Source organism: Daldinia vernicosa, assembly GCF_022497035.1.
Source record: "Daldinia vernicosa strain CBS 139.73 unplaced genomic scaffold F5Y00scaffold_54, whole genome shotgun sequence".
In the NCBI taxonomy this organism is placed as follows: Eukaryota; Fungi; Ascomycota; class Sordariomycetes; order Xylariales; family Hypoxylaceae; genus Daldinia; species Daldinia vernicosa.
The window spans coordinates 3,561-29,042 of record NW_025953970.1 but is presented as its reverse complement, the minus strand read 5'-3'; the positions used below and the strand labels follow the sequence as shown (position 1 = coordinate 29,042).

At 48.4% G+C, this 25,482-nt stretch overlaps 7 protein-coding genes across 7 annotated transcripts; 4 read left to right on the top strand and 3 right to left on the bottom strand.

Moving 5' to 3' along the window:
* Window positions 1–918: 918 nt before the first annotated feature.
* F5Y00DRAFT_164710 (uncharacterized protein) lies at window positions 919–2,816 on the bottom strand. Its single transcript, XM_048004764.1, has 3 exons — window positions 2,303–2,816; window positions 2,016–2,248; window positions 919–1,968 (listed from the first exon to the last, which is right to left on the bottom strand). The coding sequence occupies exons 1-3, from the start codon at window positions 2,702–2,704 to the stop codon at window positions 1,089–1,091; spliced, it is 1,515 nt and encodes a 504-aa protein (XP_047861497.1). The 5' UTR covers window positions 2,705–2,816; the 3' UTR covers window positions 919–1,088.
* Window positions 2,817–5,742: 2,926 nt separating this feature from the next.
* F5Y00DRAFT_272758 (RmlC-like cupin domain-containing protein) lies at window positions 5,743–6,983 on the top strand. Its single transcript, XM_048013045.1, has 2 exons — window positions 5,743–6,553; window positions 6,678–6,983. Exons 1-2 carry the CDS (start codon window positions 5,890–5,892, stop codon window positions 6,944–6,946), a joined length of 933 nt encoding a protein of 310 aa, XP_047861496.1. The 5' UTR covers window positions 5,743–5,889; the 3' UTR covers window positions 6,947–6,983.
* Window positions 6,984–8,011: 1,028 nt separating this feature from the next.
* Window positions 8,012–10,097, top strand: F5Y00DRAFT_245868 (phosphoglycerate mutase-like protein). Its single transcript, XM_048009046.1, has one exon. It carries the CDS (start codon window positions 8,397–8,399, stop codon window positions 9,873–9,875), a length of 1,479 nt encoding a protein of 492 aa, XP_047861495.1. The 5' UTR covers window positions 8,012–8,396; the 3' UTR covers window positions 9,876–10,097.
* Window positions 10,098–10,157: 60 nt separating this feature from the next.
* Window positions 10,158–14,244, bottom strand: F5Y00DRAFT_272754 (heme peroxidase; the record flags this gene model as incomplete). The annotated part of the gene is made up of 6 exons (XM_048013044.1): window positions 10,158–10,444; window positions 10,499–10,775; window positions 10,924–11,142; window positions 11,222–12,114; window positions 12,259–13,988; window positions 14,039–14,244. The coding sequence occupies 6 exons, from the start codon at window positions 14,242–14,244 to the stop codon at window positions 10,317–10,319; spliced, it is 3,453 nt and encodes a 1,150-aa protein (XP_047861494.1). The 3' UTR covers window positions 10,158–10,316.
* Window positions 14,245–15,328: 1,084 nt separating this feature from the next.
* On the top strand, window positions 15,329–17,409 carry F5Y00DRAFT_272752 (uncharacterized protein; the record flags this gene model as incomplete). Its single annotated transcript, XM_048013043.1, has 4 exons — window positions 15,329–15,524; window positions 15,574–15,734; window positions 15,795–16,836; window positions 16,896–17,409. The coding sequence occupies 4 exons, from the start codon at window positions 15,329–15,331 to the stop codon at window positions 17,216–17,218; spliced, it is 1,722 nt and encodes a 573-aa protein (XP_047861493.1). The 3' UTR covers window positions 17,219–17,409.
* Window positions 17,410–17,497: 88 nt separating this feature from the next.
* Window positions 17,498–19,709, bottom strand: F5Y00DRAFT_245861 (uncharacterized protein). The gene is made up of 3 exons (XM_048009045.1): window positions 19,138–19,709; window positions 18,775–19,084; window positions 17,498–18,716 (listed from the first exon to the last, which is right to left on the bottom strand). The coding sequence occupies exons 1-3, from the start codon at window positions 19,464–19,466 to the stop codon at window positions 17,754–17,756; spliced, it is 1,602 nt and encodes a 533-aa protein (XP_047861492.1). The 5' UTR covers window positions 19,467–19,709; the 3' UTR covers window positions 17,498–17,753.
* A 3,525-nt stretch (window positions 19,710–23,234) lies between these two features.
* On the top strand, window positions 23,235–24,807 carry F5Y00DRAFT_245855 (ubiquitin-conjugating enzyme E2 2). The gene is made up of 4 exons (XM_048009044.1): window positions 23,235–23,684; window positions 23,741–23,805; window positions 23,871–24,095; window positions 24,159–24,807. The coding sequence occupies exons 1-4, from the start codon at window positions 23,643–23,645 to the stop codon at window positions 24,280–24,282; spliced, it is 456 nt and encodes a 151-aa protein (XP_047861491.1). The 5' UTR covers window positions 23,235–23,642; the 3' UTR covers window positions 24,283–24,807.
* Window positions 24,808–25,482: the final 675 nt, after the last annotated feature.

Below are 25,482 nucleotides of genomic sequence, written 5' to 3'. Positions count from 1 at the left end.
CGTCTTGAGTCTAACTAATGGTCAGACTAAAACTAGCAGTCGAGTTTAAATGTAAATGCCTCTCTCTCTAACTACCTTTTTATTCCTAACAGTTATATTCTATAAGTCTTAGTTACGACCAGCCCGAAGTTATTCTCAAATAAATGCATCAATAGCCTCTATTAAATACGACCAAACCATGCTTAAGCGCATTGCAGAAACCTACACATCGTATATCTATTAGCAACATTCACATAATACACATGTCCAACTCAACAGTCACGTCAAATCAGTTACCCAAAGAACCAGCAGCTCATCTCAACCGACGAATCTCATTCAACGCTATCAAATGCCATTGCCGGCACGTCGCCGCAGAAGACAAGGTATATCCACAAGAAGCGGGGGATCTAGATCTCGACCGCATCAGCCAAACATATGACTATATAGTTAAACCCAACCCCCCAGCAAAAAATATTTCCCAATTGCCCGCGGACTCCCCTGCCGCGGCGCCCTCCGAAAAAGCCTCGATATTTTTCATAAGCAAAAAAAAAAAAAATTTTGCAAATCTGATTCGCGTGTCGTCTTGGTCGTGTATCTCTTGGCTCCAAACCTCGCTCCTCCTACCAAAGCTTCCTCCGTCGAGAAGATATTTAAATCCCTTTCTTCCCGGACCGCATCCGGGATCTCGTTCCCGCCAAGGGAGAAAAAAAAAGGCTCCAAACCGCCAATCACAGGCGTTGTTCGCAAAATGGGGTATAGTAAGAAGGTAAAAAGGTACGTAGCTCAAGAACGATATCCAAGAAGGGACTTGAGATTACCAGTTGAGGAATAAATAATAAACACTACTAAATAGATGATTCGTTATATGTAACCAGCTCTAGTCAAAGACCGAAGCCGTAAAATGTACGGAAATAAGTGCGTATATAGTTGTACCGATGTGGCAAGATATATCGACAATTCCGGCAGCGATACGGGGTCCGCACCGCAACAATGACCAATGTCATAATAGCCGGGACAGAAACGCCAAAGCTTTTAGACACCGGTCAAGATATATAGGCAAAATGAAGAAGATTCGTGTCGTATCCAACATGCTTAACCGCCTAATCGCCTCAAAGTAGGTAGGTAGCGGCCACAAACGCAACAATCAGGCCTGCAACAGCAGCACCACCTTGTCGCTGACCTGCGCCTTCATTCTTGTTTGAATCTCCCGAAACTTCCCCTTCATCGGTGAGAATGGGAACCGGAGTCGAGGAAGGCGAACTCCGGGTAAAGCTGGTGATGGATGTCGCGTTTTCCTGGAAAATACCAGCTATGTACGCCGAAGCGCTTGTGCTGCTTGCCTGGCTTGAAGTTGTCGCATAACTGCTGGTAACGAAGCTACTGCTTGTCGATGTGCTAATTACCGACGAACTCGATGACGATGAAGAAGAGCTTGACGTGGAACTAATCGTTGAAGATGTCGAAGATGTTGAAGATGTTGAAGAAGTCGAAGAAGTCGAAGTTGACGTCGTCGTCGGTGGCGCAGAGCTGGATGTAGAAGTGCTCGATGTACTAGAAGCCTGAGTAGAAGTGGGCTCAGACGAAGACGCAGCTTGCGAAGAGCTTGATGGTTCAGCATCCCCTCCCGAGCCATCCAGGTTAAAAACAACAATGTTAGCTTTGGTACCCTTGGGTACTGTTACAACGCAGAAGTCCGAGCCACCAGCACCAGATGCTTTGTTATCGCTCCGAACACCGGACCCGTCAACTTCGCATTTTGCTCCGTTGCAGCCTCCTTCCGGGCATTCCACTCTAAGACCAAAGTCTGGTTTCGTATCGAAAAGTGCCGAGTCTTGCCACACCGGGTTTATTCCGAGTTTGACGAATGTGTCTCCGTCTCCGACGGTATTCGCTCCGGCAACGTACGGAGACCAATTACCAATGGGTTTCGATTCGTCACCCCAATGGCATCCTTCATCGGCGCTGACACCGGGGGCATTGATATAGTAACTATGTATGTTAGCTAAGAATATCAACTCAATCGAGGCAATACTTACTGAGCTGCGGTCGAGTCCCAATAAGACAGGTCCGGAACAGCTAGAGTAGCGGTGTCAAAGACATCGGTAGGAATGATCATATCTTCGTAGCCCGGGAGGCAAGTCTGGCAGAAGGAAACGACCTTTCCGGCTTTGTTCACAGCCTCCACCGTACCAGTACCGTCAACACACCAATCCTTATTCTTAAAGGGAACCTCAATTTCACCATCATCGTTGCAATAAACACCACCATACTACGACCAGTCAGCTACTTTTCACAACGAGACCGTAGGGGGACAAATACTCACAGTTGATTCGGGAAAGGTGTAATGTGTGCCCGGTTTCCATTGCGCCATGACTTTACCAGGAGGGCAAGCGATAGGGCACCAAGTGCCCGAGACGCACTCTTGATCGGGGGCCAGGGCCCAGCCGCCGTTCATCTCAGACGGAGTGACAGCAAATAGACCCTTATCTTCTGGGAATTGGCACTTCTTCTTGCCATCTCGCGACACGAGCGCGGAACTGTTTCGCTCGCTGTACTTTGGGTTGTAGGCATTTTGAATGCCAACACGGCTAGGGATGTGACTGTGACCATGCTTCTTCTCCAGATGCAGATGGTGATGGCGATGCTGAGCGGTGGCAGCGCATTGCTGAGCATTCAAGAAGAGTACTGCCGACCCAACGGCGGCTTGTATCGTTGTGATCTTCATGATTCCCAGTAATTATTTTCGTGTCAAGAGAGTATATGCTCTAAATTAGTGAAGCTAAAGGTAGACGCCCCTCTACTAGCGCAGCAACTGATCAACGAGATCAACAATTATTAAGACGACGATCGATCGGTAGGTCCTTAAGCATAGTCGTGAGATGCGCAACAAAACTGGGTTTTGCGATTGATAGGACTTCGTAAGTCCTTGAACGAACGTTTGTATTTACTTCAAAAGAGTGACAGGGAGACGAATCTCCACGATAGTGACTGACAATAAACAAGGAAAAGAGAGAGCGAGCGAAGAGGAAGCCAAATAAGGAGTGACTTGGGCCGCGATGCACGAAAAGACGGAGAAACGACGACTCCAGCAAAGGAGAAGGAGAGACAGCGGAGACGGCAAACGGGGCGGACGGGGGTGTAAGAGAGAGAGGAAAACAGGAGACGGGGCGCATTGGGCAGGTTAAAGCAGGGCTCAACTCTAGCGTACCTAGGGGCTTTCCTAGTGAGCACCTCTAGCGAGTTAGCGCAATATACCATCGCTATCATTGGCCGGTACCCCCGAGCTTATTGAAATTTCTTGAAAGGCTAGCCAATGACAGGTCACTAGGATAAATGAACTAAATGCAGGTACGGATCCACTTCCCAAATCTGGACGAGTGGAGAGCGTGCAACTACCGGAACGCTCTGTCGAATTTCCCATTCTTTTCAATTTTTCCCCAAGATCACCTATCATATTCTACCAATACCCTCACTCCGACGGGCTGTACACTAATGCAGGAACCAACGCGAAAAGACGGTGCGCGATTTGATCGACATAGGTAAGTCGCCAGAAATTCGAAGGCGTCCACGGTGCAATATCTAGCGATATAACTAGGTAACCATTAAGACGATGAAATACACTAATATGGACATGGTGCCAATATACCAACGAACGATGCTGATACTACCTAGTCGCAACTACATGGGCCGTTTTCTGCAATAGATCAACAACTCCTGACTAGGGCCTAAGGAAACCCAAACTTATCCCTACGTGTTCTTCGAAGTGCGAGTCCACGTAGAATGTAGAATGCCAACATTGAATTTCTTTCTTCTAGATGCAACCTCGCGCGTAGCGCACGCGTCTTGATGTGATCTAGGAGCTGGCTGTATGGCCCAAATCAAAGAGTAGGCGTTAAGGCGTAAAGATGCTACCCAGTATCTTCATATTGCAACGCTGCAAGGTGCGTTGGACTACTTGCGTAAATTACTTCTCGACATCCTCCCTAGGATTTGGCGGAATAAAAGAACTGGCATGCCGCATGCGGCTTACTACACCGTTACACTGCAATATGTAGGTATATACCTGGTAGCTAACTTGAAGTCTAACGCGAATCCATGCAGGAAACATGCAAGAAACATACACTACATAGTACATACAGCTACGGCATGGGTCTCACGTGAAGATTCAATCACCTCAACCAAAATTGAGTATTATCCTCCGGTAGGATTTCAATCCCTCGACTAAATATATAATCTACCTTGTACGGAATAGTACTTACAACGTTCTCACCTTCAACATTCATCCCACATTGCATTTCCCTTCCACGACCTATTCAAGACATCAAATGCGCACTAAATAATAATCGACCACCGAGGGCATTCAACATATGCATACTACAATTATTGCTGGGCTCATCAATACTCGGAACCATGGTGTTGTTCGACTCCGCTAACCGCAAAGAAGTAAGCTCGCTACCAGCTCTCGCAAGCACAGGTAAGGGCTGACACATATTTGTGACAAGATCTGAAAGAACCGCAGTGAGATCTCGAGCACGTGCAATTTTCGGTGGGAAGGCAATCAAACGTTATCTTCCAAAAGGTTAGCGTTATGGAGCTGTATAATTGTCAGTGCTGATCTCCAGTTTAGGGCTTAATGAGGCGCTGGGACCTCGTATTCATACAAAAGAGCGGTATCGTAAAGATGCGTCTAGTTAAATCAACCTCAACTGATGAGATTCACTTCTATACAGCTATAGATGGGTGAACTAACAAGTTGATTAGATTAACTATAACTAATTCAAAGTCAAAGTTGTTTCTCGTTTAATGCTAAAAAATGCAATCTTTCACCGGAAATAAGAGGTACTTACTAAGGTTTAGGTAGACTTTGAGAAGCTAAACTACTTCTCTTAATTGAGTTCTTATCAACCTAGATCAGCTGTAATCACATAATGATTAAAGCTTTACCAATTACCAGAGATCAATTATATTAATTGATCTAGGGGCGAGCTTTATACCACGTGGTTTACTTCAGCCAACTAACATATGCTTAAAATTTCTTATACCTTTAAAATTCGTAAACCTCGTTCTATTCTCTTAGTTAACTATACGGACTCGTAAAACCTAATATCAAAAGAAACAAGAAAACAAGAGTTAAAATAAGACCTTTAAAAATGTACTATCATCAGTTAGGATCTTCTCCAAGATACACCTAGTCTTAAACCAAAAATAAAAGCCGTAGTGTTTCTAGTTATCCACCTCTCTTCGATCGATACGGCTATCTCGTCGTATCTTCAAAGTCCGAGAGCGCGCGCGCCAAGCCAACACACGTCTGAAGTATGTAAGCACCAAATCGCAAAGCACATTTCATCTACGATTGGTTTATTACATAGACGTCATTACCCAGCCCTACCTACATACACACGTGTATTACTAACATTTGCTAGCGCCGTTGATATTTTTGTCTTTTTTTTTTTTTTTTTTCCGCTACTGCTACGCCTCCCGCCGCGTCCAATCATGTGCTTTCCCGGTAGCTTATTACCGTCGACCCGGGCCCGGGAACTTGGCAAGCCGGTCTTGCTCCGCCTGCCGGGACGTCCAGCTTCCAGAAGGGAGCGGCTGGCATCTGCTAAAGTCTAATAATACCTACGCGAGTGATGGTATTGGTTTACTCGCTCGAGGTTTACTCGTCGTGACTTTGAAAGGAGACGGATATAAAGACTTGAGCAAATTTTCACGATGGAAGTCTTTTCTTATCATCGCCATTAGCTATAAAGCCAACTTAAAGCTTTCCGTTTCCTCTTATTCTGTTTTTTCTTATTTCCTTACCTCTATTCCTATCCTGCTTAATAGATAGATACCGGCACGGCTATCCTCTAAGACCAATCTTCTCTCAACTACCAAGTCGTCTTAATTACCCCTAATATCATCATAATGTTCAAGACCGGTACTATCGCAGCCATCTTGGCTTTTTGCTCCATTGCTTCAGCCGCACCGGCCAACAGGCGCGATGAATCGCGCTGGGCCAAGACAGACTCGGGTTCTCACACGACCCCGAGCATCCACGGAACTGCAACTGGCTGGGCCCCTCACGAGGCTTCTTCTAGCTCGCACTACCACGTCTCGTTGAGCTATTTCCAAACTAGCTCCACGGCAGAGGAAGCCGTTGCATCCGCCACGGGCGATATCCCAGCACCCACAGCCAATACCGAAAGTCCCACCGCCGCGCCGACGGGCCTAAGCAAAGTCCAGCAGATCCTACTTTCGGACACTCGCGCCGACGCCGTCAACAACATCCTCAAAGACGACTCCGACTTCGTGTTCGACTTCAACAGAGCGCGCAAGTTCGGCCCGGGCCAGGGCGGCGAGGTAGTCCTAGCCACGCGCAAGGCCTTCCCAGCTCTAACCGGCACCGGCATCGGCATGGCCGTCGGCTTCCTCGGCCCGTGCGGCTTCAACACCCCGCACGTGCACAACCGCGCCGCGGAGCTCCTCGTCGTGGTCAAGGGCAAAGTCGCGTCGGAGATGGTCGTCGAGAACGGCGTCGAGAACGCGGACAAGAAGCCCCGCGATATCATGAACACCATCGAAGAATTGCGTACGTACTTAACTTATACTATACCTCACCTCCCACAACCTATCCCATCCCCCTTTTCCTAAGACCGAAGAGTTTAAAAAGACGGACGGTCGCGCTAACTAACTAACTAAACTCCCGTTCCTAGAAGCGACCCCCTACTACACGGGCGCCCTGCACACGCAATTCAACCCCACCTGCGACGACGCAACGTTCATCGCGCCCCTGTCGAGCGACGACTTCGGCGCCAACACCATCGCCCAGGCATACCTGGCCCTAGGGGACGAGACGATCCGCGCCGCGGCCGGTAACCACATCGAGGGCGCCGACGTCGATAAGTTCCGCGGGATTATTAGCGCTGGTGTTGCGCTGGGGGTGGAGCAGTGTCTGGAGACTTGTGGGATTGCTAAGCGTTGATGAGTGGGGAGGAGGTGCGGGTAAGGGCGAGGATGGGTGGAGGGTTGTAGGTAGGGAGGTGTTGCTGGGATAATACGGATTTATTGCGGTGGATAATGTTATGGAATGTGGAGTTTGGAGGGGGAGTGGTGTAGTGTATACTTGGGTAGATAGATGGGTGGGTGGGTGTAGGTGGTTAGGTTGGGGTGGAAAGCATTGGTTTGTTTACATTGTCACTCCTCTTGGATTAATGACCATTTTAATATGTTGAGTATCTGTTTTACATGTTCCCATTGTATAGGACGTGATCAAGGCACGAGTTAACAGTGATGCCATCCTAAGATTTGTATCTAGCTTTAGTAATTCTCATGTAAAGGGTTTGAAAATGAAGTTCCTAGGTAGTAAGAAGGACTGAAACTTGTTTCTTGCCCCTTTTTCTCATTATGATAACTATAGTATATAGCCTTGGGGAGTTCTTATAATGTTCTGTTTGCAAATTTATTAATTGCGCTTTCCAGAATATTATTTCATATCCCAGCACATTATATGATGTGATTATATTATAAGCTACGGTAGCAGGTAATTATGTAGAAACATATCATCTATTAATTCTTCTTGGGGTTCCTTTCCGACTTTATTAATAGTACTTTTCTTCAAGTCTATAAACCTGCATTGTCATCACATGCTTTAAAACTAGTCTAACGGCATCAGATAGATTTAGCTCCCTTAAAGAGCAAGATTTATAGCTTATCATAGTTATCATATTTCCTTCACAAATCTTAATCCAAAATCGTATTTCTACCTGGTTAGTACCTATCACTTTCACCTTTCCATTTCAGCAACAACCCACTTCGCCTCCGATCTAGCGATCTCTCAGATTTTATAAGCTCAAACATGTTAGCAGGTTAGTAAGGCCCGGAAGCAAGTGGGGTTTTCGGACCCTCCCGGACCTACAGCGGAGATGCGAGATATGCAAGAAATTCACCCTCTCTAACTATGATTGGCCAATCCGACGGTGATAGATCCGCTCTTGGCACCCTCCCGGCGAGCGTTGGCAAGGTTTTCCAGACTCTAAACTGGGCTGATGTCCGGACTAGGCAGGTCGGTCGAGGTTCGCCCTATTAGATATTGGAATATTGGAAATGCGCCGACCAGCCGTCCCGCACGCGGCTGTCGCTAGCGATTTGTTCGCTATCCGGGTTAACGTTAAGTCTATACGCTGCATCTGCTGCATCTGCTGCAACCCTGCGAGGAGCGGGGCTGCGCGCTGTTTGGAGGATACTTCAAATACTTCAAATACTCCTCCAATGTGACTCTTCCCACGAGTTTTTCTTCTCTTCTTCGAAGCTCGTCGGATTGCTACTCTCCTATGTCCCTAGTTTGGTGCGCTTGAAGTCCCAACTATCAATCTATTAGGGATTAGGGAATATATGTTGTAAGGACAGTGAGTGGATGATAGCACGGGTTCGCTATGCAGTTAAAGACGCTTTTGCTCTCGTCGGCAGCTCTGCCGCTCGCAAGGGGCGAGACCGTCCTCGGCGTTTACATCTTCCATCGCCACGGGGATCGGACTCCTAAAAGTCTCGCGCCGACGAACTTGACTGCGTTGGGCGCCGACCAGGTCTTCCAGTCTGGCAGCTACTACCGCAGCAAATACGTCGCGTCCGACGCCAGCTCGCCTATCGTCGGCTTGAGCAACGACATCGCTGTGCCCACGCAGCTAAGCGTCATCTCTCCCGCGGACTCCGTGCTTCAGAGCTCCGCCTTGGCTTTCCTCCAGGGCATCTACCCACCCGCCGGCGACAACGGCGTGTCCATACTGGCCAACAAGTCCGAGGTCCAGGCTCCGCTCGGCGGGTACCAGTACATCCCTGTCGGCGTATCGTCGACCGCCTCCTCGAACGCCAACTCGGAGAACAACGAGTGGCTGCAGGGCGGTTCCGGCTGCGCCAACGCCGTGGTGAGCTCCAACAACTACTTGCAGTCCAACGAGTTCGTCAGCACGCTAGACCGCACCCGGTCCTTCTACAGCGGTCTTCTACCCGTTATCAACGGCACCTTCAGCGCCAGCCAGGCCAACTTCAAAAACGCGTATACCATCTTCGACCTGATTAACGTGGCTACCATCCACAACCAGACCATCCCGTCTGACAACCTGCTTACGAACGACACTCTGTTCGAGCTTAGGACTCTCGCCGACGCTCACGAGTGGAACCTGGCGTACAACAGCAGCGACCCGATCCGTGCTGTTGCCGGCGCCACGCTTGCCGCGCAGATCCTGCAGCAGCTCAACTCCACGCTGACCAGCCACGGCCAGACCCCCGTCGGCATCCAATTCGGCGCCTACGCATCCTTCATGTCCTTCTTCGGGCTCGCACAGCTCGACAAGCTATCCGCCGACTTCACCGGCGTAGTAGACTACGCGTCGTCCATCGTCTTCGAGCTCGTCACCAACGCCAGCGCGACCACCACCACTTCGTACCCCAGCGTCGACGACGTCTCCGTCCGCTTCCTAGTGGCGAACGGGTCCGCGGCCCAGCACACGCCCCGCGAGTTCCCGCTATTTGGGCGGGGACAGTCCCCGCTCCCGTGGAACGATTTCGCAGCCGAGATCAACAAGTTTGCCATTGGGGATACGGCCGCGTGGTGCCAAGCCTGTGGAAATACGACGGGTATCTGTGCGAGCGCAGCGGCGTCTTCGTCAGGTGATTCTGGTAGCGATAGCGGCGATGGCGCGGCAGCTACTACGTCCAGTAACGGCATTTCGCTCCCCGTTGCCGGCGTCATCGGCGCTTTGGTTACGCTTGTCGTAATTCTCAGCGTCGAAGGCCTCGTGTATGCCCTCGCGGGCCTGAAGCTAGTCAAGAAATCGACTCTGGCTGCTGGCGCTGGTGCTGGGACCGCTGGGGCTGTGGGCGGTGCTGCTGCGGCGGGGGATTCCAAGGCTTAGGGGCTACGATGATATTGAGTATGTGAGATATTGATGTTGGGGGGAAGAGGATTAGTTTATATGATACCAAATATTATTTGATGAGCGACGATGTATGGTGACTTTTCGAAGTTGGATTTGCAATTGAATGAGTATGAAGAGCAAATATGGTATTATTTATATGATATATGATTATAAACTGAAAACAATTCCAACGTCGAACTAACAGGATTCTACGACGACAAATTACAAGTTATACCAGAGTCACATCTTGTCACAATATAAGGCGTAAATACTGCAGCGTAGTTTTTGCAACACACCTTTTATTAACGAAGACTTACTAATTTCATTTTTTTCATATCGTAGGTTTTGTCTCCATTCTCCAACCCGATTTCCTAACAATTTTAAGCTATTCGAGTATAAGCTTCCTCACCTAGTACCTACCTGGGGTAGGCCAGGTGCTTAACCCAACAACTTATCCTTAGCCTTCTGGATCCGGTGGTAATACTCCTGCAGCTCCATCGCCGCAGTAGGCTGCCTCTCGCCCTCGAAGCCGCCCTGTCCGTGGCCGTCGAAGTGGACCTTCCATGCTGTTGGGGTGTTAGCAAAGGGAGGGGTAAGAATAGGAGACGGAGAAAACGTACTACTAGCGTCGAAGGCGAGGTACGACCAGCTATCATTCAGATACGCCTTATCGGTGCCGACTTGGATCGTCTTGACCTGGCCCATCTGGCCCGGCGCGGGACGTAGTTGCTTCAGGTCAGCCGTGAGCTTGACCAAGCCCGCGAGGAAGGTCGGGATGAGGTGCTTCAGCACGCACTCGTGCTGCCCGTAGCTGTACGGCGACACGGGGCCGCTCTCGCGCTTCGGGTCGAATTTGTCTGCGTTGGGGACGTCGGAGGGATTGCGGCCGGCTTCTCCCTGGGCGGTGGTGGTGAGGTGGTTAGTTTTTTGGCTTGGTTTTGGCGTAAGGGTAAATAAAATATAGGGAGATGGAGATGGGAGAGATAGAAGAGGAAAGAAAAGGGGGGGTGGGGGGGGTAGATGATGTTAGGGGTAGACAACTTACGAGCAGCAATACGACAAAGTTACCCGGCTGGATCTGCTTTCCCTCGAGCTCGTCCGGCTTCGTCGCGACGCGCATGGTGCGCTGTGTGCTCGTGAGGCGCTGAGCTTCGAGGACGTAGGCGCGAATAGTATCGATGTCGTTCTTCTGCGCAAGGGCCTGGATCTCCGCCCAGATGGACGCGTTCTCCTTGCGCAGGAAGAACTCCATGATATCGTAGAACTGTAATCAGGGGGAATATATTAGCGGGCGTAGGCAATACCTACGTGTTGGGGAGGGTGGCTGGCTGTAGGCAACTTACCGCCGTGACAACAACTCCGATTCCACCAAAGGAAGTAAGCCATAGTATGTCAGTCACTCTCTCGGGATTATCGTGCTTCAAGAGCTGTTCGACAAGCTCGTGACCACAAGAGCGCAGGGAGCCACGCTTAAGAGTGGCCTTTCGTCCTACCGTGCCCGTGACCACCGAGCCAATCACGCCGCGCGTAAGAGCGACTTCATCGACAATCTTCCTAGTGGTATCAATAATGATCTTAGCACTCTCCTGCGCCTTGCGACGGCGGTTCCAAGCCTGTCCGGGATCGTTGTTATTGACGCCCCAGATACGGATATCCAGGAGGTGTCCATACAGCTCCGCGGCACCAAGTGAGCCCTGCGGGTTCTCGTCGGTCTTGAGGTCAAAGTAGAACAGGTCAGCGAGTAGCTGAGCGTTGAGCGGGATGGCGACGTCGCGGATCAGATCGATCTGGTTGAGGCCCTTCTTGAGCTGAAACGTCTCCTTCTGGATGAGCTTCGATCCTTCGCTCTCGACGAACCTCTGGATAGCACCGGTGATATCTGGGACTTTACTCATCGCCTTGAGCACATTTGTGCGGTTGGCTATGTTTTCTGGGCCGTCGCCGGCTAACATGTACCAACTGACGTCCTTCTTATTCTTACCCGTAAAAATATCGTTAAGGGGAGAGGCCCAGGGGATGAGGAACTCTGTATGTTTGTCGAGAACTTGCTTGATAGCCGAGCTGGTGAATAGTACCACAGGCTTCCTCGGCGGCTGTGGATCTTTATCAGTGTATTGGTCGAGAGTGCCAAGTTCTTTGGCAATTGCCGTGTTGGCCTTCTTCGTGTAGAAGGGTTGCATGACGGCTACTGAGTTGTAAGGGAACCAACCAGGAAGACCTCGCTGGATTAGTTTGTCTATAGCATTGATGATTAGTTACTTCTTCAAGAGAGATATCTAAAAGGTAAGGTATATCTTAAGAATGGTAACTCCTAATTGAGTCCGACTTGCCCCTGAGGTAGAACATGAAGCAAAGGAATTGAGCTCAAGAAAGTACTTACATGCCATAGACCCTCCTAAGGTCTTAGAATCTGGCTGTACTTCGTTGTATCCCCAGCTTGTTAGGTTGGAGACGTTATAGTCAAGCGTATTGAACCTATCCGAGCGCACAAGGGTGACTGCGTCGGACAGCACAGCGCGGCCTAGTGAATACGTCGGCTGGATACCGCAGCCCGTGTTCCGGACAGGTTTGATATCTTCGATCATGAGTCCCGGATAGAGCTCGACCATGTCGGGGTCCGCGTACAGCTTCTCCAGGAGATTGGCGATGTCCGGGTCAGAGTTGATGTCGGTGAACTTATCCCACTTCTTCAGCCCGAAGAATTCGCGGAACTCGTTTAGAGATGCAACTTGCCACTTGCGGCCTTGAATAATTCCTAGGACTTCGACGACCTTGAGGGCCTTTGGGATCGTGCGTGCGCCAAAGACGCCAGCGGGATCGTCCATGGCCTCCTTGAGGATTCGCACGAGATCCTCGTCCTTAAACGTACCGTCTGCTTGACGCTCTAGGCCGTCGAAGGTACGAACACTAGGGTCTTTAGGGGTATTATTCTCAAAGGTAAGCAAAGCCTGGCCGAGCTCCGTCCAGCTGACGTTCTCTAGGTCACTCGCTTCACGGCCTGGGAAGAGCTTTAGGAAGAAGCCGTTTATCCAACGCTCGTCTTTCTTAGAAATGCACGAATGGAACCTGTATAGCAGGTTGAATTCGGCGCTGACTTGGTTGCCGACGCCGCGCGGTGTGCCCTCGCCGTCAAATTGCTTGTCAATTTGGACGCGCGGATCTAGGGTCCAGTCGCTGTTGGAGTGGTGCGTATTTGTAATAGCTCTTAGGTAGTCATGCAAACTTATATTGATATACAGCCCACCAGTGATCAAACGGGCTGTGTTGAAGAGGTCATGATCTTGCTTAGCAATAGCACGGGCCTTGTCTTCTGGGCTAGAATCAGGCCCGCACTCCAGCGTGAAGCGGCCATTTTCGTTGATCTTCAGTAGAATATCTGCGACATAATTGTGGAAGCGGCTGTAGAGGACCAGCATGACGTTAACACCCGCAGGCTGACCAAGCAGCCGCTTCTCGTGGAAGGTATCAGGCTTCAGTTTACCCTCCTTCATGGTACGGATCTCTAATTGATCCTTGAGGGAAGAGCCATAAAGGGGTGCCAGATCGAGATACGACGAGGTATCCGATATATTCATATCTGTACGGCTTGTTCGGAAGATGTCATGGATAATGATAGTTGCGTGGTAATAGAACATGGCTGAGATACCGGCCGGGTTCTCTTTGAAGTGTTCATCATCTCGTGCCATCAAAAGGTCAAAGAGTAGACCCGGGTCGGGCCTGACGCCGGCAAGACGCTTCGTGTTTCTCACCGACTTGGCATAAGGAGCGCCTGCTCTGCCTAGGTTTGGCTGTATAGGGTTGTTGTAACTCCCATCAGGTGTCCGATAATGGTGGAGGCCATCAGGGGCAAGCGGAATCTGCTCCCGTAGTATGACATCGCTGTCTGGTGCCTTAAACTCGATCGCATCGCCGAGCTTAGGTGCTGCATTTTGCGAGCTGGATGACTCCGAAGAGCCAACAACCTCATACCTAACATCACCTCCGAGATAGCTCAGTGGTGGATGCTGAAGATTACCCCAAAGGGTGTCAATGAGCTTGTTGGTAAGCTGGACTCTAGCATTTGACGTGGAAGGGAGAGAGGTCAAAATGCCAATCAAGAGCTCGGTGTTGCTATTGCACATTAGATATATTCGTATGAGGCTTTGTGGGGTTAACAATACCCTTTCTTGTCATCGAGTGGCTGCCCAACCTGTATTAACTCCTCGATGAGGCCTACAATCTCTTTGATAGAGACCTTGCCCGCAAGGCCGACACCGTCTGCCAAGATATCTCTCGCAATCTTCGTAGGATCAGCGAAGTAGTTTGTAGGGTCTTTTTCTCCATCTCCGTAAGACTCTCCAGCTTGGAACTTCTCGTTAGAAGGCATGATCAAATCTATAATACGGATTTCTCAGTAAAAAAAAATTGAACCAGAGCTTACGGGCACAAGAATTCAGACCAGACACTTCTCCGCACCGTCTTTCTGCACCTCATATATACGAACGGGACCCAGTTCCAGCTACGCCACGCGCTCATACTGAGGAGCTTGGCGGGTAGGCCACTGAGTTGCCCAGGTTGTCTACCCGGACACCTAAGCACCACGATATCCGATGTCCACGCAATAGGCGCCACCATCAAACGATAGTGGTGAGAATCATATCGCTAGGAGCGGTGATCTAGATTAATTGATGTATGTAAGCTGTCTCCGACTACAAGAATGGAAATGATAGGGCCCAGATACCAATACCAAACCGGATACGACGAAGTAATCATGTTGTATATTATTGGTCGACTATGCTAACCCCATATATTGGCTTATGGGTATACCACCCGATCACCATACCGTTGTTTCACAGCGTCCTATAAATGCATGTATCCATGCATGCCGTCTTGTTCGGAAGGGTGGCTTGTTTCGAAATAGCTGAAAAGACTGCCTAGTTGGCTATGCATACCTACCCGAAGCACGCAGTTTATGACAACTCGCTCTACGCCGGTGGCAGAAGATCGAGGGATGGTGATGAGGTTGTACGGGGAGCGGGGGAATGACGATTAGGTATCACACGGGATTTGCAAAACCAGCCATCATAACCCGGACGCCGGTTTGACGCTGTGCTTCGACAGTATGAATTCGTGTATCCCTAATCTAAACATCAGCTTCGATCTAAGGGAGATGAATGTCTTGGCACGGGTAGCAAAAGCAATAGGTGGGACGGGACAGAGGTGGAGTGACCAAGAGAACCACAGTCAGCTCGCCTCATGCTTTTCGGGCGGATAACGACAATGATAGGAATTTTAATGGGGGGAATTGTGTGATATCCGGGCGGTTGCATATGGGAGACATGATAAATTGAAGCTTGCGAGCCCGTAGGTGGAAGCGAAAGGACCCTACCCAACCATTCTGAGTTCTGGCTTCAGACTTGCAAACAACCTTTCACCTCTTAGGGCGTATCTAGCTGAATTTTGTTGCTATTATGTCTTCCCTCCAGGACCAAGGTAGTAGTACGCCTACTAGTGAGAATCCTGGACAAGCTCGAGAGCCTAAGAAACTTATCCTCTGTTTCGATGGCACCGGGAACACTTACACCGGATCCAATTCTGATACCAACGTAGTCAAGATCTTGCATAAGCTAGATCGCAATGACCCTCAGCAATACCATTATTACCAGAGTAAGTGCCTTTCCTCCTCTCCATATCTCGTTTCTTATTAGTCGACTAGCCGGAATCGGTACGTATGATATCAACGAGACGTCTGTCAATAAGACTTGGCTCGGTGAGTTGCAAAGCTCCATCTCGCAGACCATCGACCAAGCTATCGGCACGACGTTTGACGCCCATGTCATGGCTGGGTACAGATTCTTGATGCGATACTATGACCCTGTAAGCGATCTTTCTGAGGCTACGTAATCGATCATTATGACTTACCTATAATACTTGAAGGGGGACAAGATCTACATGTTTGGATTTAGTCGAGGTGCTTTCACGGCCAAATTCCTAGCACGTATGATTAACACCGTAGGACTACTCTGCAAGGGTAACGAGGAAATGGTGACCTTTGCATACCGACTCTACCAGCGTTACTTAGCAGGCGAGACCGACAATTTCAAACTCGCAAGCTCTAAGAAAGGCAAGAAACAGGCTGTGAAAGTTGATACAGGACTAACCGAGACACAACCGGTACTAAACGAGCAGAATGGGGAACACTACGAGGAGCAAAACGGCCACGACGAACAAAATGGCCATGACAATCAGAACGAGAACAACGACAACGACAACGACAAATACCACGGTCACAAGTACAAGCGGGCCAAGGACGAAATCACCGCCTTCAGCAACACATTCTGCCGCAAAGAAAAAGTCACACGCGAAAACGGGAAGATCAAAGAACACAACATCAAGGTATACTTCCTCGGGATCTGGGACTGCGTGAACTCAGTCGCGATCCTCGAGCGCAAAGCCCCCATGCCGGTCCCCGTCAAGGGAACAGCGCACTTCGTGCGGCACGCCGTGGCCGTCGACGAGCGCCGCGTCAAGTTCAAAGCCGCGCTCCTGGCCCAGGACATCCGGACCTCGACCAAGGACCACGAGGACATCAAGGAGGTCTGGTTCCCGGGCTGCCACGGGGACGTGGGCGGCGGGTGGCCGGCGTCGGCCGAGCACCCGCTTGATACCGGCAAGCAGATGACTATCTGGCAGCGCGTCAAGAATTTCTGGACGACGCGCAAGTCCAAGGATCCTACTATGGATATTGGATCCGACCCCTTCCAGATGAGCGACGTACCGCTCGCTTGGATGATCCGCGAGGTCGAGCTGGTCGGCCAGATGGATCCGTCGGGGGCAGTCAAGTGGTGCAAGAACCTCAACGGGTTCAAGCGACGGTACGAGAAGAGAAAGGAGCAGGCGTTGAAGGGATTCATGCACGACTCCCTCTCATACGGCTACGGCTCAGGATTCGCCACCGTTTTGCTCTGGAAGTTCATGGGTAAGCCCGTCTATTTCCACCCTCCTACCCTGTCAACGCTAACCTGCCAACCTCGATAGAATGGCTCCCACTCATCACGCGCTGGGAACTCTTCCACCATCGCAACGAGTGGCGGAACATCCGCTTCCCGCTAAACGCGGGTTCCACGCGCGACATACCGCCAGACGCCGTCCTGCACGAATCGCTGCTCTGGCGACTAAATAACGACCCTTCCTACCACCCTCAGAACAACCACGGCGACCGGCTACCGCCATGTCTAAAGCACAATGGACAACTTGCTGACTTCGAACCTATCGTCGAGATCCAGGGGAATTCGGAATCCGATGACCATAAGATTTACAAGTTCGCGAACGCGAAGGCAAATCCTAGCAATGGCGTTTGAAGCCTGAGAAAAGAATCACCCTTGGAAGAATACATGCTTTTATGTGTTAGCAAGTACGTGTAGGACCTTGACGTTGTGGTGGGATTAAGCAATCATTAGCCATACTGGCCAAAGCCTAATATTTCTAAACGTATAGGTATGAAGATAGGGTTGAGTAAAACTTGGTGTAAACAAAAAGGTACAACTGTGTTACGCAAGTGTGTTTGAATAATATCTTATCAATTATGTAATCATGAGTATAAAAAGGGATTATTTAATTAACTAATTTTAAACTTAAACCCGGGAATATTGCATAAATTGTAAATTTGTAAATTGTATCATGACACAACCTAATCCAATCTCGACGTTATATAAACAATTCCATTATCCACGAAGAAAAATAAACTCATACTGGGTATCATTCGTAACTTCGCTATACCAGGAGACACCCTCCCTTATGCATGGCTATGGCTTGGTCGAAACAGACCTAAACCAACCCTATTTTATACCTCTTCTAATCTTAGGTCTTTTTCCTCGCGTGAAGAAACAAAACCATCTACTCATCCTTAACCCACCCCGGGACAACAGACTCCACGGACCGCTGATCAATCACTTCGCTGACGGTGGGCCAGCCGGCTGCCACCGCACTACCCTTCTGCTTGGTGCCCATGATGGCAAATGCGCCCTGAGCGTGCGCTATATACCCATGTAGAAGGTCTTGGCTTATTAGCGACGCAATGATATTCTCAATGATGAGGTCGTCCACAGCCATATTGCCGGATAACAGGCCCTCATCTGGCGCTAGATGCTTAGGTCCACCGGGAGGCGGCGCGATGGTAGAGTTCCCCGTACCAGTCCCCGCACTGTTGGAGACAGCCTTCAGGAGGTAGCTGTTGACGCTAGACTGGCGCCCCTTCGGAGCCAGTTTTGCGGGGAGATATCCCTCGAGCCGTTTCTGGACGTAATTCATTGTAGTATTAAAATCCGCAAGTTTTAATACAGCTGCTTTGCGCGAATCGCCTTCAGCGGGAGGCGTGTACGTCAGCAGGAAGGTTCGCCGCGAGAGCGATCGCCAGAGCAGCGGCCGAATACGCCATTGGAGTGTGGTATATAAAGGAAAGCCTTTACTCCTCAACCAGCTTTCATGCTGTTTGATAGTGTGTTGGAAGAGTATATAGTCGCCTTTTCGGATTGCTAACGAAAACTGAGAGTAACACTGAGCCATGGACTGCGCTTCTGGCCGCTGGAGAAGAGCCTGTGAGGGTAGGCGGCCTAGTACGAAATTTGCCGGTATTAAGTATGTGAGTATGATTCGGCGATGCTTTAGGAAGCGTGCTGGCGTTTGTGAATAAGCCTCCTGTAAGCATTGCGCAGCCCGCCAAAAGTGATTGTGGTTGAAGTGGAAGCGGCCAAGGAAATACAAAAATGTCACTCTTTGAGCGGCTGGATAGTACGAAAGTGGCGGTGATTTTGCCATAATGTTAGTCAACAGCTGCGCCGCCAGGTAAGACTTGCTATTCTAAGATATCGTTAAGATTTAGTATGATATTTGCCGTAGTCAAGCGTGCTCAACGCACCATGGTTAATAGCTTTAAAGTCTTGTTGGCGAAGACGTAAATGCCGACTTTCTTGCCTGTAGGTTGTGCGAAGCGCGGACTCGACCGGTCCGTGAGACACGTCGTAAAAAACTTTTGCATGATCTCCGCTGTGATCTCGATAACCGACTTCCGTTCCTCGTCACCAGCGTGGATAGCTGCCAGCTTCCTAGTGAGATCAGGTCGTTTATTGAGGGTCATCGACAAGGTCGATAGAGAGGCGCAAAGTGATATGCTCGACTGCAACATTATTGTTCCATACGTGGGATTGTTAAGCGCCGTGGCGCATGAACTGCTCATCTTAGTCGGGTGCGACGCAATATCGGAATGGTCGAGTTAACATACTTGGTCAATGCCGTGAGCAATTGATGAGCACCCAGAAGGTCGTCAAATTCCACGTCCCTCCAGTAGATAAGATAGTCTTTTATAAAAGAGAGGAATCCGGGCCATGTCGTTCCCTGGCCTTCTGGAACGTCATCTTCTTCTGGTAGGCATTGCTCGACTAGCTTTTCGAGCGCATTGTCGTCTTTATAGGTACTCTTGAGCTCAGATGCAAGGTTGTAGTATTCTTGTGGTAAAGGTGGCTCTACCTTCAGCCAATCGCGCAGCGCTTCTCCATTGAGACTCTTGAGAATATCGCGGACTCCCGTGAGGAATTGGGCTGTCACGGCCATGGTGGAAAGTGGTGGAGGTATGAGAATTAGGGAGGGTCCTCGTTCAGATGATCATCATGTTTAGGATGCGAAGTGGGCGGTTAGATAGGAGCTCGGAGTTCGAACGGTAATTGGTAACTAAAGAATCGAAGCTGACACGTATGTGATGATAATATTTGGAGTCTCACTTTTACGACAGATAGTTGCGCGCTATTGTTGAGGCTATGAACCTGAACCAAAGGTCGAACTTTGAATTATGTAACGAGACAATGAACACACGTAAAAAATTATGGGGGTATTGTACGGAACGCGCTTAGTGTAGTGATGGCCAATTAAATCTTTAGGGGACCTGCAAAGACCCGCGCCTTCTAAGCTTCGAAGTCGCATGTGACATCATCTTACACCCGGACGCGGGGTTATGTTAGGTACTTTGTACATACACATCTGAATGTCGTACTCGTCCTACACAAATGTACATAATTTATAGGATCGACAATGTAACTAATGCATGTGATAATCCTTAAATAGAACAGCCGTTTAATGGATTAATAGTTGTAGTTATAAAAGTTTATCTTATGTATATGTGCTAGAGATTGAAATTCACCACACTTATTGGCTCATATTTCTCGTAGATATTAAATATCAGCAGAACTGTTCAACTCTAGGCGACTAGCCACGTTCCAAAGCTCTATACGAAATGGCGGGTATATTTTCCTTTTAAGCACCTGCTACCACTACATGGTACTATATAAACTCAATGACTCGATCCGCTGAACAACAATAGCGGTAGCTGCACCACCTCCGTTGCAAATAGCAGCAACACCATACTCCCCTGGCTTAAGTTGGTGTAACAATGTCGTTAGGATTCGGGATCCTGAACTTCCTAGCGCGTGACCTAGAGAGATTGCACCACCTAGAGGGTTCACTCTGGCTTTCTCTAGACCAAGAATCTATTATTCTTTGTTAGTAATTGTATGGCTTAAAGTGACATATCAGTTCTCACCTTCTCGTTGGCCTTGATAACTGCAGCGAAGGCTTCGTTAAATTCCCAGACCGCAACCTGGTCTTTTGTAATACCTGCGCGTTCTAAAGCAATAGGCACAGCTTTGGCTGGTGCGATGGGGAAATCCACGGGATCAACTGCGGCGTCGGCGGAACCGCATATCCTCGCTAGGACTCTAGAGCCGGCTCCGAATTCCTTGGCGATGTCTCTGCTTCCTAGTACTAAGGCACTAGCGCCATCATTCAGCGTTGACGAATTCGCTGCAGTGACGGTGCCCGTGCCGTCGCGAATGAAAGCTGGCTTTAGCGTCGGAACCTTTTCTAATTTGATATCCAAATATCCCTCATCAGTATCGATGATGGTCTCACCCTTCCGGCCTTTTACAGTCACGGGAACTATTTCATCCGCAAAGGCCTTGTTCTTCCACGCAGCTTGGGCTCGCTCGTATGACTGGATAGCGTATAGGTCTTGTGCTTCCCGGGAAATGCCATACTTCTTAGCAGTCGTTTCGGCGCAGATGCCCATGTGAAACTGATCGTATACGTCCGTCAACCCGTCCTTGATGAGGCCATCCTCCATCTTAACGTGGCCAAATGGTGGTAATGAACTCGCCCGAGGGACATAATACGGAACTTGTGACATATTTTCCATACCACCAGCTATTTGTGCATCGCTTAGACCAAGTTGAATATTCTGGGCCGCAAAAACTACGGCCTTCAACCCCGAGGCGCAAACCTTGTTGATAGTAACGGCCTCGACGGACTTAGGAAGACCAGCAAAGATAACGGCTTGCCTGGCGGGAGCCTGTCCGATAGAACCTTGTAATACATTTCCCATATAAACATCTGTAATCTTTTCGACGGGAACTGTAGACTTTTCGAGGGCTGACTTAATAGCAACGGCGCCGAGCTGAGGCGCAGAGACCGTGATAAACGAGCCGTTGAACTAATTTTCTGTTGGTTATTGTAACTTTGATAGTTATATGCTCCTAGGATCTTACCTTTGCGGTAGGTGTCCTAGAGGCACTTAGAATATATGCTTCTCGAATTTCTTGCCGACGGGCCGTCTGCACCGAGAAGTGGCGCTGTGTTCTTAATGCTCTTGTCCCCGCCCGAAGGCATGAGTTTCTAGCCGTCGATCCAAGCATTCCTGCTTGGAGTATCATTTTGACACTTGTAATTGAAGAAGGGTAGAAGGGTTTAGAGTATAATTTAAAAGCAACGGAAATGAATATTATGAGAAGAAAGAACAGCCAACGTCATGGCTGCAAGTTCGCGAAGATACTATGAGCTAGGTAGTTTACATCCCGCCGTTATCCTTTTGAAGCTTACAAGGGACTTAACACCTCGGCTTTCGGCGGGATGTCTCGCCTTCCGCTAATAATTGCGCTTACAAGCAACCGAGGAACCCGATCCTATGTAGATAATCTGGGGAAACAGCCTGCTCGTTTTCTATGTAGTATTGTACATGGTCGTCCCTGCCAGCCATTTCCCGGTATCGCTCCTCTGTACGAAGGTCCGGGCTAAAAGTCTTGCACATTTAATGTTGGTAAACCATGTGTGAGTTAAAAAAGGACCGCACGGTATTACTTAAGCTATAGTGGCTAATGCCGCTATAAATACAGTGGTAAGCCACCTAAACTTAGCGTACGGGCCACTATCCAAATTTTATCTTAGCAGGTGGCTGATACAGTATTAATCCTTAGCGTCATAAGGGGGGTAGCAGTAGCCGCATATATACCGCTTATTAAATCAAGCCGTACTTATCCCACTCAATTCAATAAGCGGCTCCCGATTCTTACGTTTAAAGAGTTAAGTGACTCAAATATTTAAGTAGTAATATTACCGCTTACGGTTTAAACGCGCCAAATATTCGGAGCGCTAGGCCAAAATTAGTCGTACTAGTACGGCTCCAGCCAATGAGCTGCCGTTGCGCCGCTCGCATCTCTGCGCCGCTCCCGTTTTGAGCGGCTCCCACCAGGGAGTGGCACGTGCACCTCTCACACTTTTAGCGTCGCTCCCGATTTGAGCGGCTCCCCTATTGAGCGGTACGTACAGGGTATTATTACATAACCCCGGGCGCATAGACCAGGTTATACCCCATAATTACAAGTCCACACGCGTGCCCGTAATATGTAACATAATATGCCCCGTAGTCTATTTGAAAAACACGTAACCTTCCAATTAAATCATTTGAATTCAAATCAATTACTGTAACCCGTAACCCGAAGCCCGTAATCTCAACTGCAATGCATACAAGTAGATTCCCATACAAAAACGTATGGGGATATACTTTTTAATTTTACATACTAGGTAATATGCACTTACCTGGAGCAGTGCACGTGCCGCTCCCTGGTGGGAGCCGCTCAAAACGGGAGCGGCGCAGAGATGCGAGCGGCGCAAAAAGTGTGAGGGGCGCACGAGCCGCCACGAGCCGCTTATTGGTCGAGCGGCTTACAGTGCAAGAGCGGCGCACCAGTTGTACCACTCAAAAAATATTGATTGGCTCCTAGCGCTAATGCGTATGAATTTGGTGAGCTTCACGTTTTTCCCTAACATCTGGGAGCGGCTCATACCTGGGAGCCGTATGTATACTGTATATATACGGCTACCACTACCCCCAATCTGACGCTAAGGATAGAAAGGGATGACGTTCGAATACGGTGCTAGGGACCTCCACATGTGCAAGACTTTTGGCCCGGACCTTCGTACAACAGTGTGCTACTATTGGTGAAACATTGAATTTCCTCAACCACGCTTATCTTGCTTTCTTTAGGTACTTATCAGGTAGAGTCGGGAAGGTGCAGGATATATGGAAACTGTATTACATAAGTCAACCACGGCCGGATGCAAGTGTCTACCACGTGACAACGCTGCCGCGCGAACGCTTTTCTTTCATGACTTACTTATGTACATCCGTTCAAAGTACCGATGTACCGTTTCTTATCACGTCAATCCAGGTTCCCGGCCAATACCTCTAACTAAGACAATCGCCGCCCAAAACCCCATCATATTACCAATTAGTCAACTTCATTCGCCTCATCCCATCACGATACTTTTCTCTTTTTTCTCCTAATCCTTTACGAATCGCCCCTTCGATATTCAAACAAGCCGGCACTTGCTTACAGAAATCTCATCTCTAGAGATTACCCAACTAGACCATCCTCATCCCAAACCCTTCCAGGTCAGATCAAGATGTCGACCGCTGCCCGCCGTCGCTTAATGCGAGACTTCAAGGTTAGACCTCTATTGCTAGCCATGATGTCCAGGTAGTCGCTAATATGATTTAATAGCGCATGCAAACCGACCCTCCCGCTGGCGTCTCTGCTTCTCCTGTTCCCGACAATGTTATGACTTGGTAAGCTTACGAATTGCTAGTCGATCCCTATGGCAACACACGAAATTAACAATAGCTTCGCAAAGGAACGCTGTCATCATTGGCCCTGCCGACACCCCGTTTGAAGATGGAACCTTCCGACTTGTCATGCACTTCGAAGAACAATACCCGAACAAGCCGCCCGCCGTTAAATTCATCAGCCAGATGTTCCACCCTAACGTCTATGCCACAGGCGAGCTGTGTCTAGATATCCTCCAGAATCGATGGAGTCCCACGTACGATGTTGCGGCCGTCTTAACAAGCATTCAAAGGTAGGAAAGAGTGACTTTAATAGGACTATTGGATAATTCGAAAGCTAACGTCGTTGGAATTAGTCTACTCAACGACCCCAACACCGGTTCCCCTGCGAACGTGGAGGCGTCCAACCTGTACAAGGATAACCGAAAGGAGTACACTAAGAGAGTTCGCGAGACGGTAGAGAAGAGCTGGGAAGATTAAGTTACCCCGCTAGATCATCGGAATCCAATATCAACTATTGGCTTAGCGCAAATGGTAATCATCTCAACTAGATTCTACACGCGCTGGGCATGGGTTTCTGGCCAGATTATTCACAAACGGGTATGATGCCGCAGAGACGGGAGCGGCAAAGATTCATCCTCAAGGGGCGCAAAGGTTCGGCGTTTTGGCGGGCGTCGAACAAGGGGGGGCTATGAATTTTCCAGGTTGAGGTGCTCTAGAGAAGCCGATTCTCCTCGATGCCCGGATGATGACATTATGGACCACTACTTTATATCGGTGTTATTTCCCAGATCCCCGCATCAGCCCCGGCGTTCTCGTTTCGTTTTTCGTTTCGTTCGTAATAGGAATGCCAGACATGATTAGTACCGTACCTAGTCGTTGAGTTCATAGTAAAAAAACAAAGAATAGCAAACGGAATAAAAACGTGTGGTGTTTAATCAGTCTTTTATATTGATTTTCTGGGAGACTTTAGTTTGTTGAATAGAAGTATGAATAGCAGTATGGGTAGGATGCAAATAATCCCATAATCCCATATGTCTGATCACAAGGAGCTAAACATAGACCATCACATTTTATTTTATTGGCTGCATTTTATATTTTATCATGTACTTATTTGTTATTAGGTATTTATCTCAGGTACATTTATAATACTGTCCTAAGTCCACAAGGTACATAAAGTACATGTATTTAACTTTGGGATTGTTAGAGTACTCGGTTAATGCTGTGACGCGTTGTTTTCAAATAGTGGGGTGAATTGATAGGATAAGTTACCTGTGAAAGGTAACTTTAATAAAGGACATATATTCATGTTATATTAAAGGCTCTTTGTTAATTTATACATTTATAAGTAAAACCTTGCTTATTTATCTCAGGTAACCTTAAACTAAGATTGGAAAATTCGTTTAAAAGGATATACTTTCTTTAACCATACCATTTTTTAATTAATTATAACCCCGTTTTACCCCTTTAAATATTTTTTAATTTTTAATTTAAAGCCTTTATAAATAATATCTCTTTTAATACCCTTTTAATTAATAATAATAATATTAAAAAATTTTAATTTAAAAATTTATTATTAATTATATCCGCGTTTAATTTTCTTATAATTATAATTATTTAATTAACCATTTAATTAATTATTTAATTTTAATCATTTATGTTTATATTTATTATATTTAT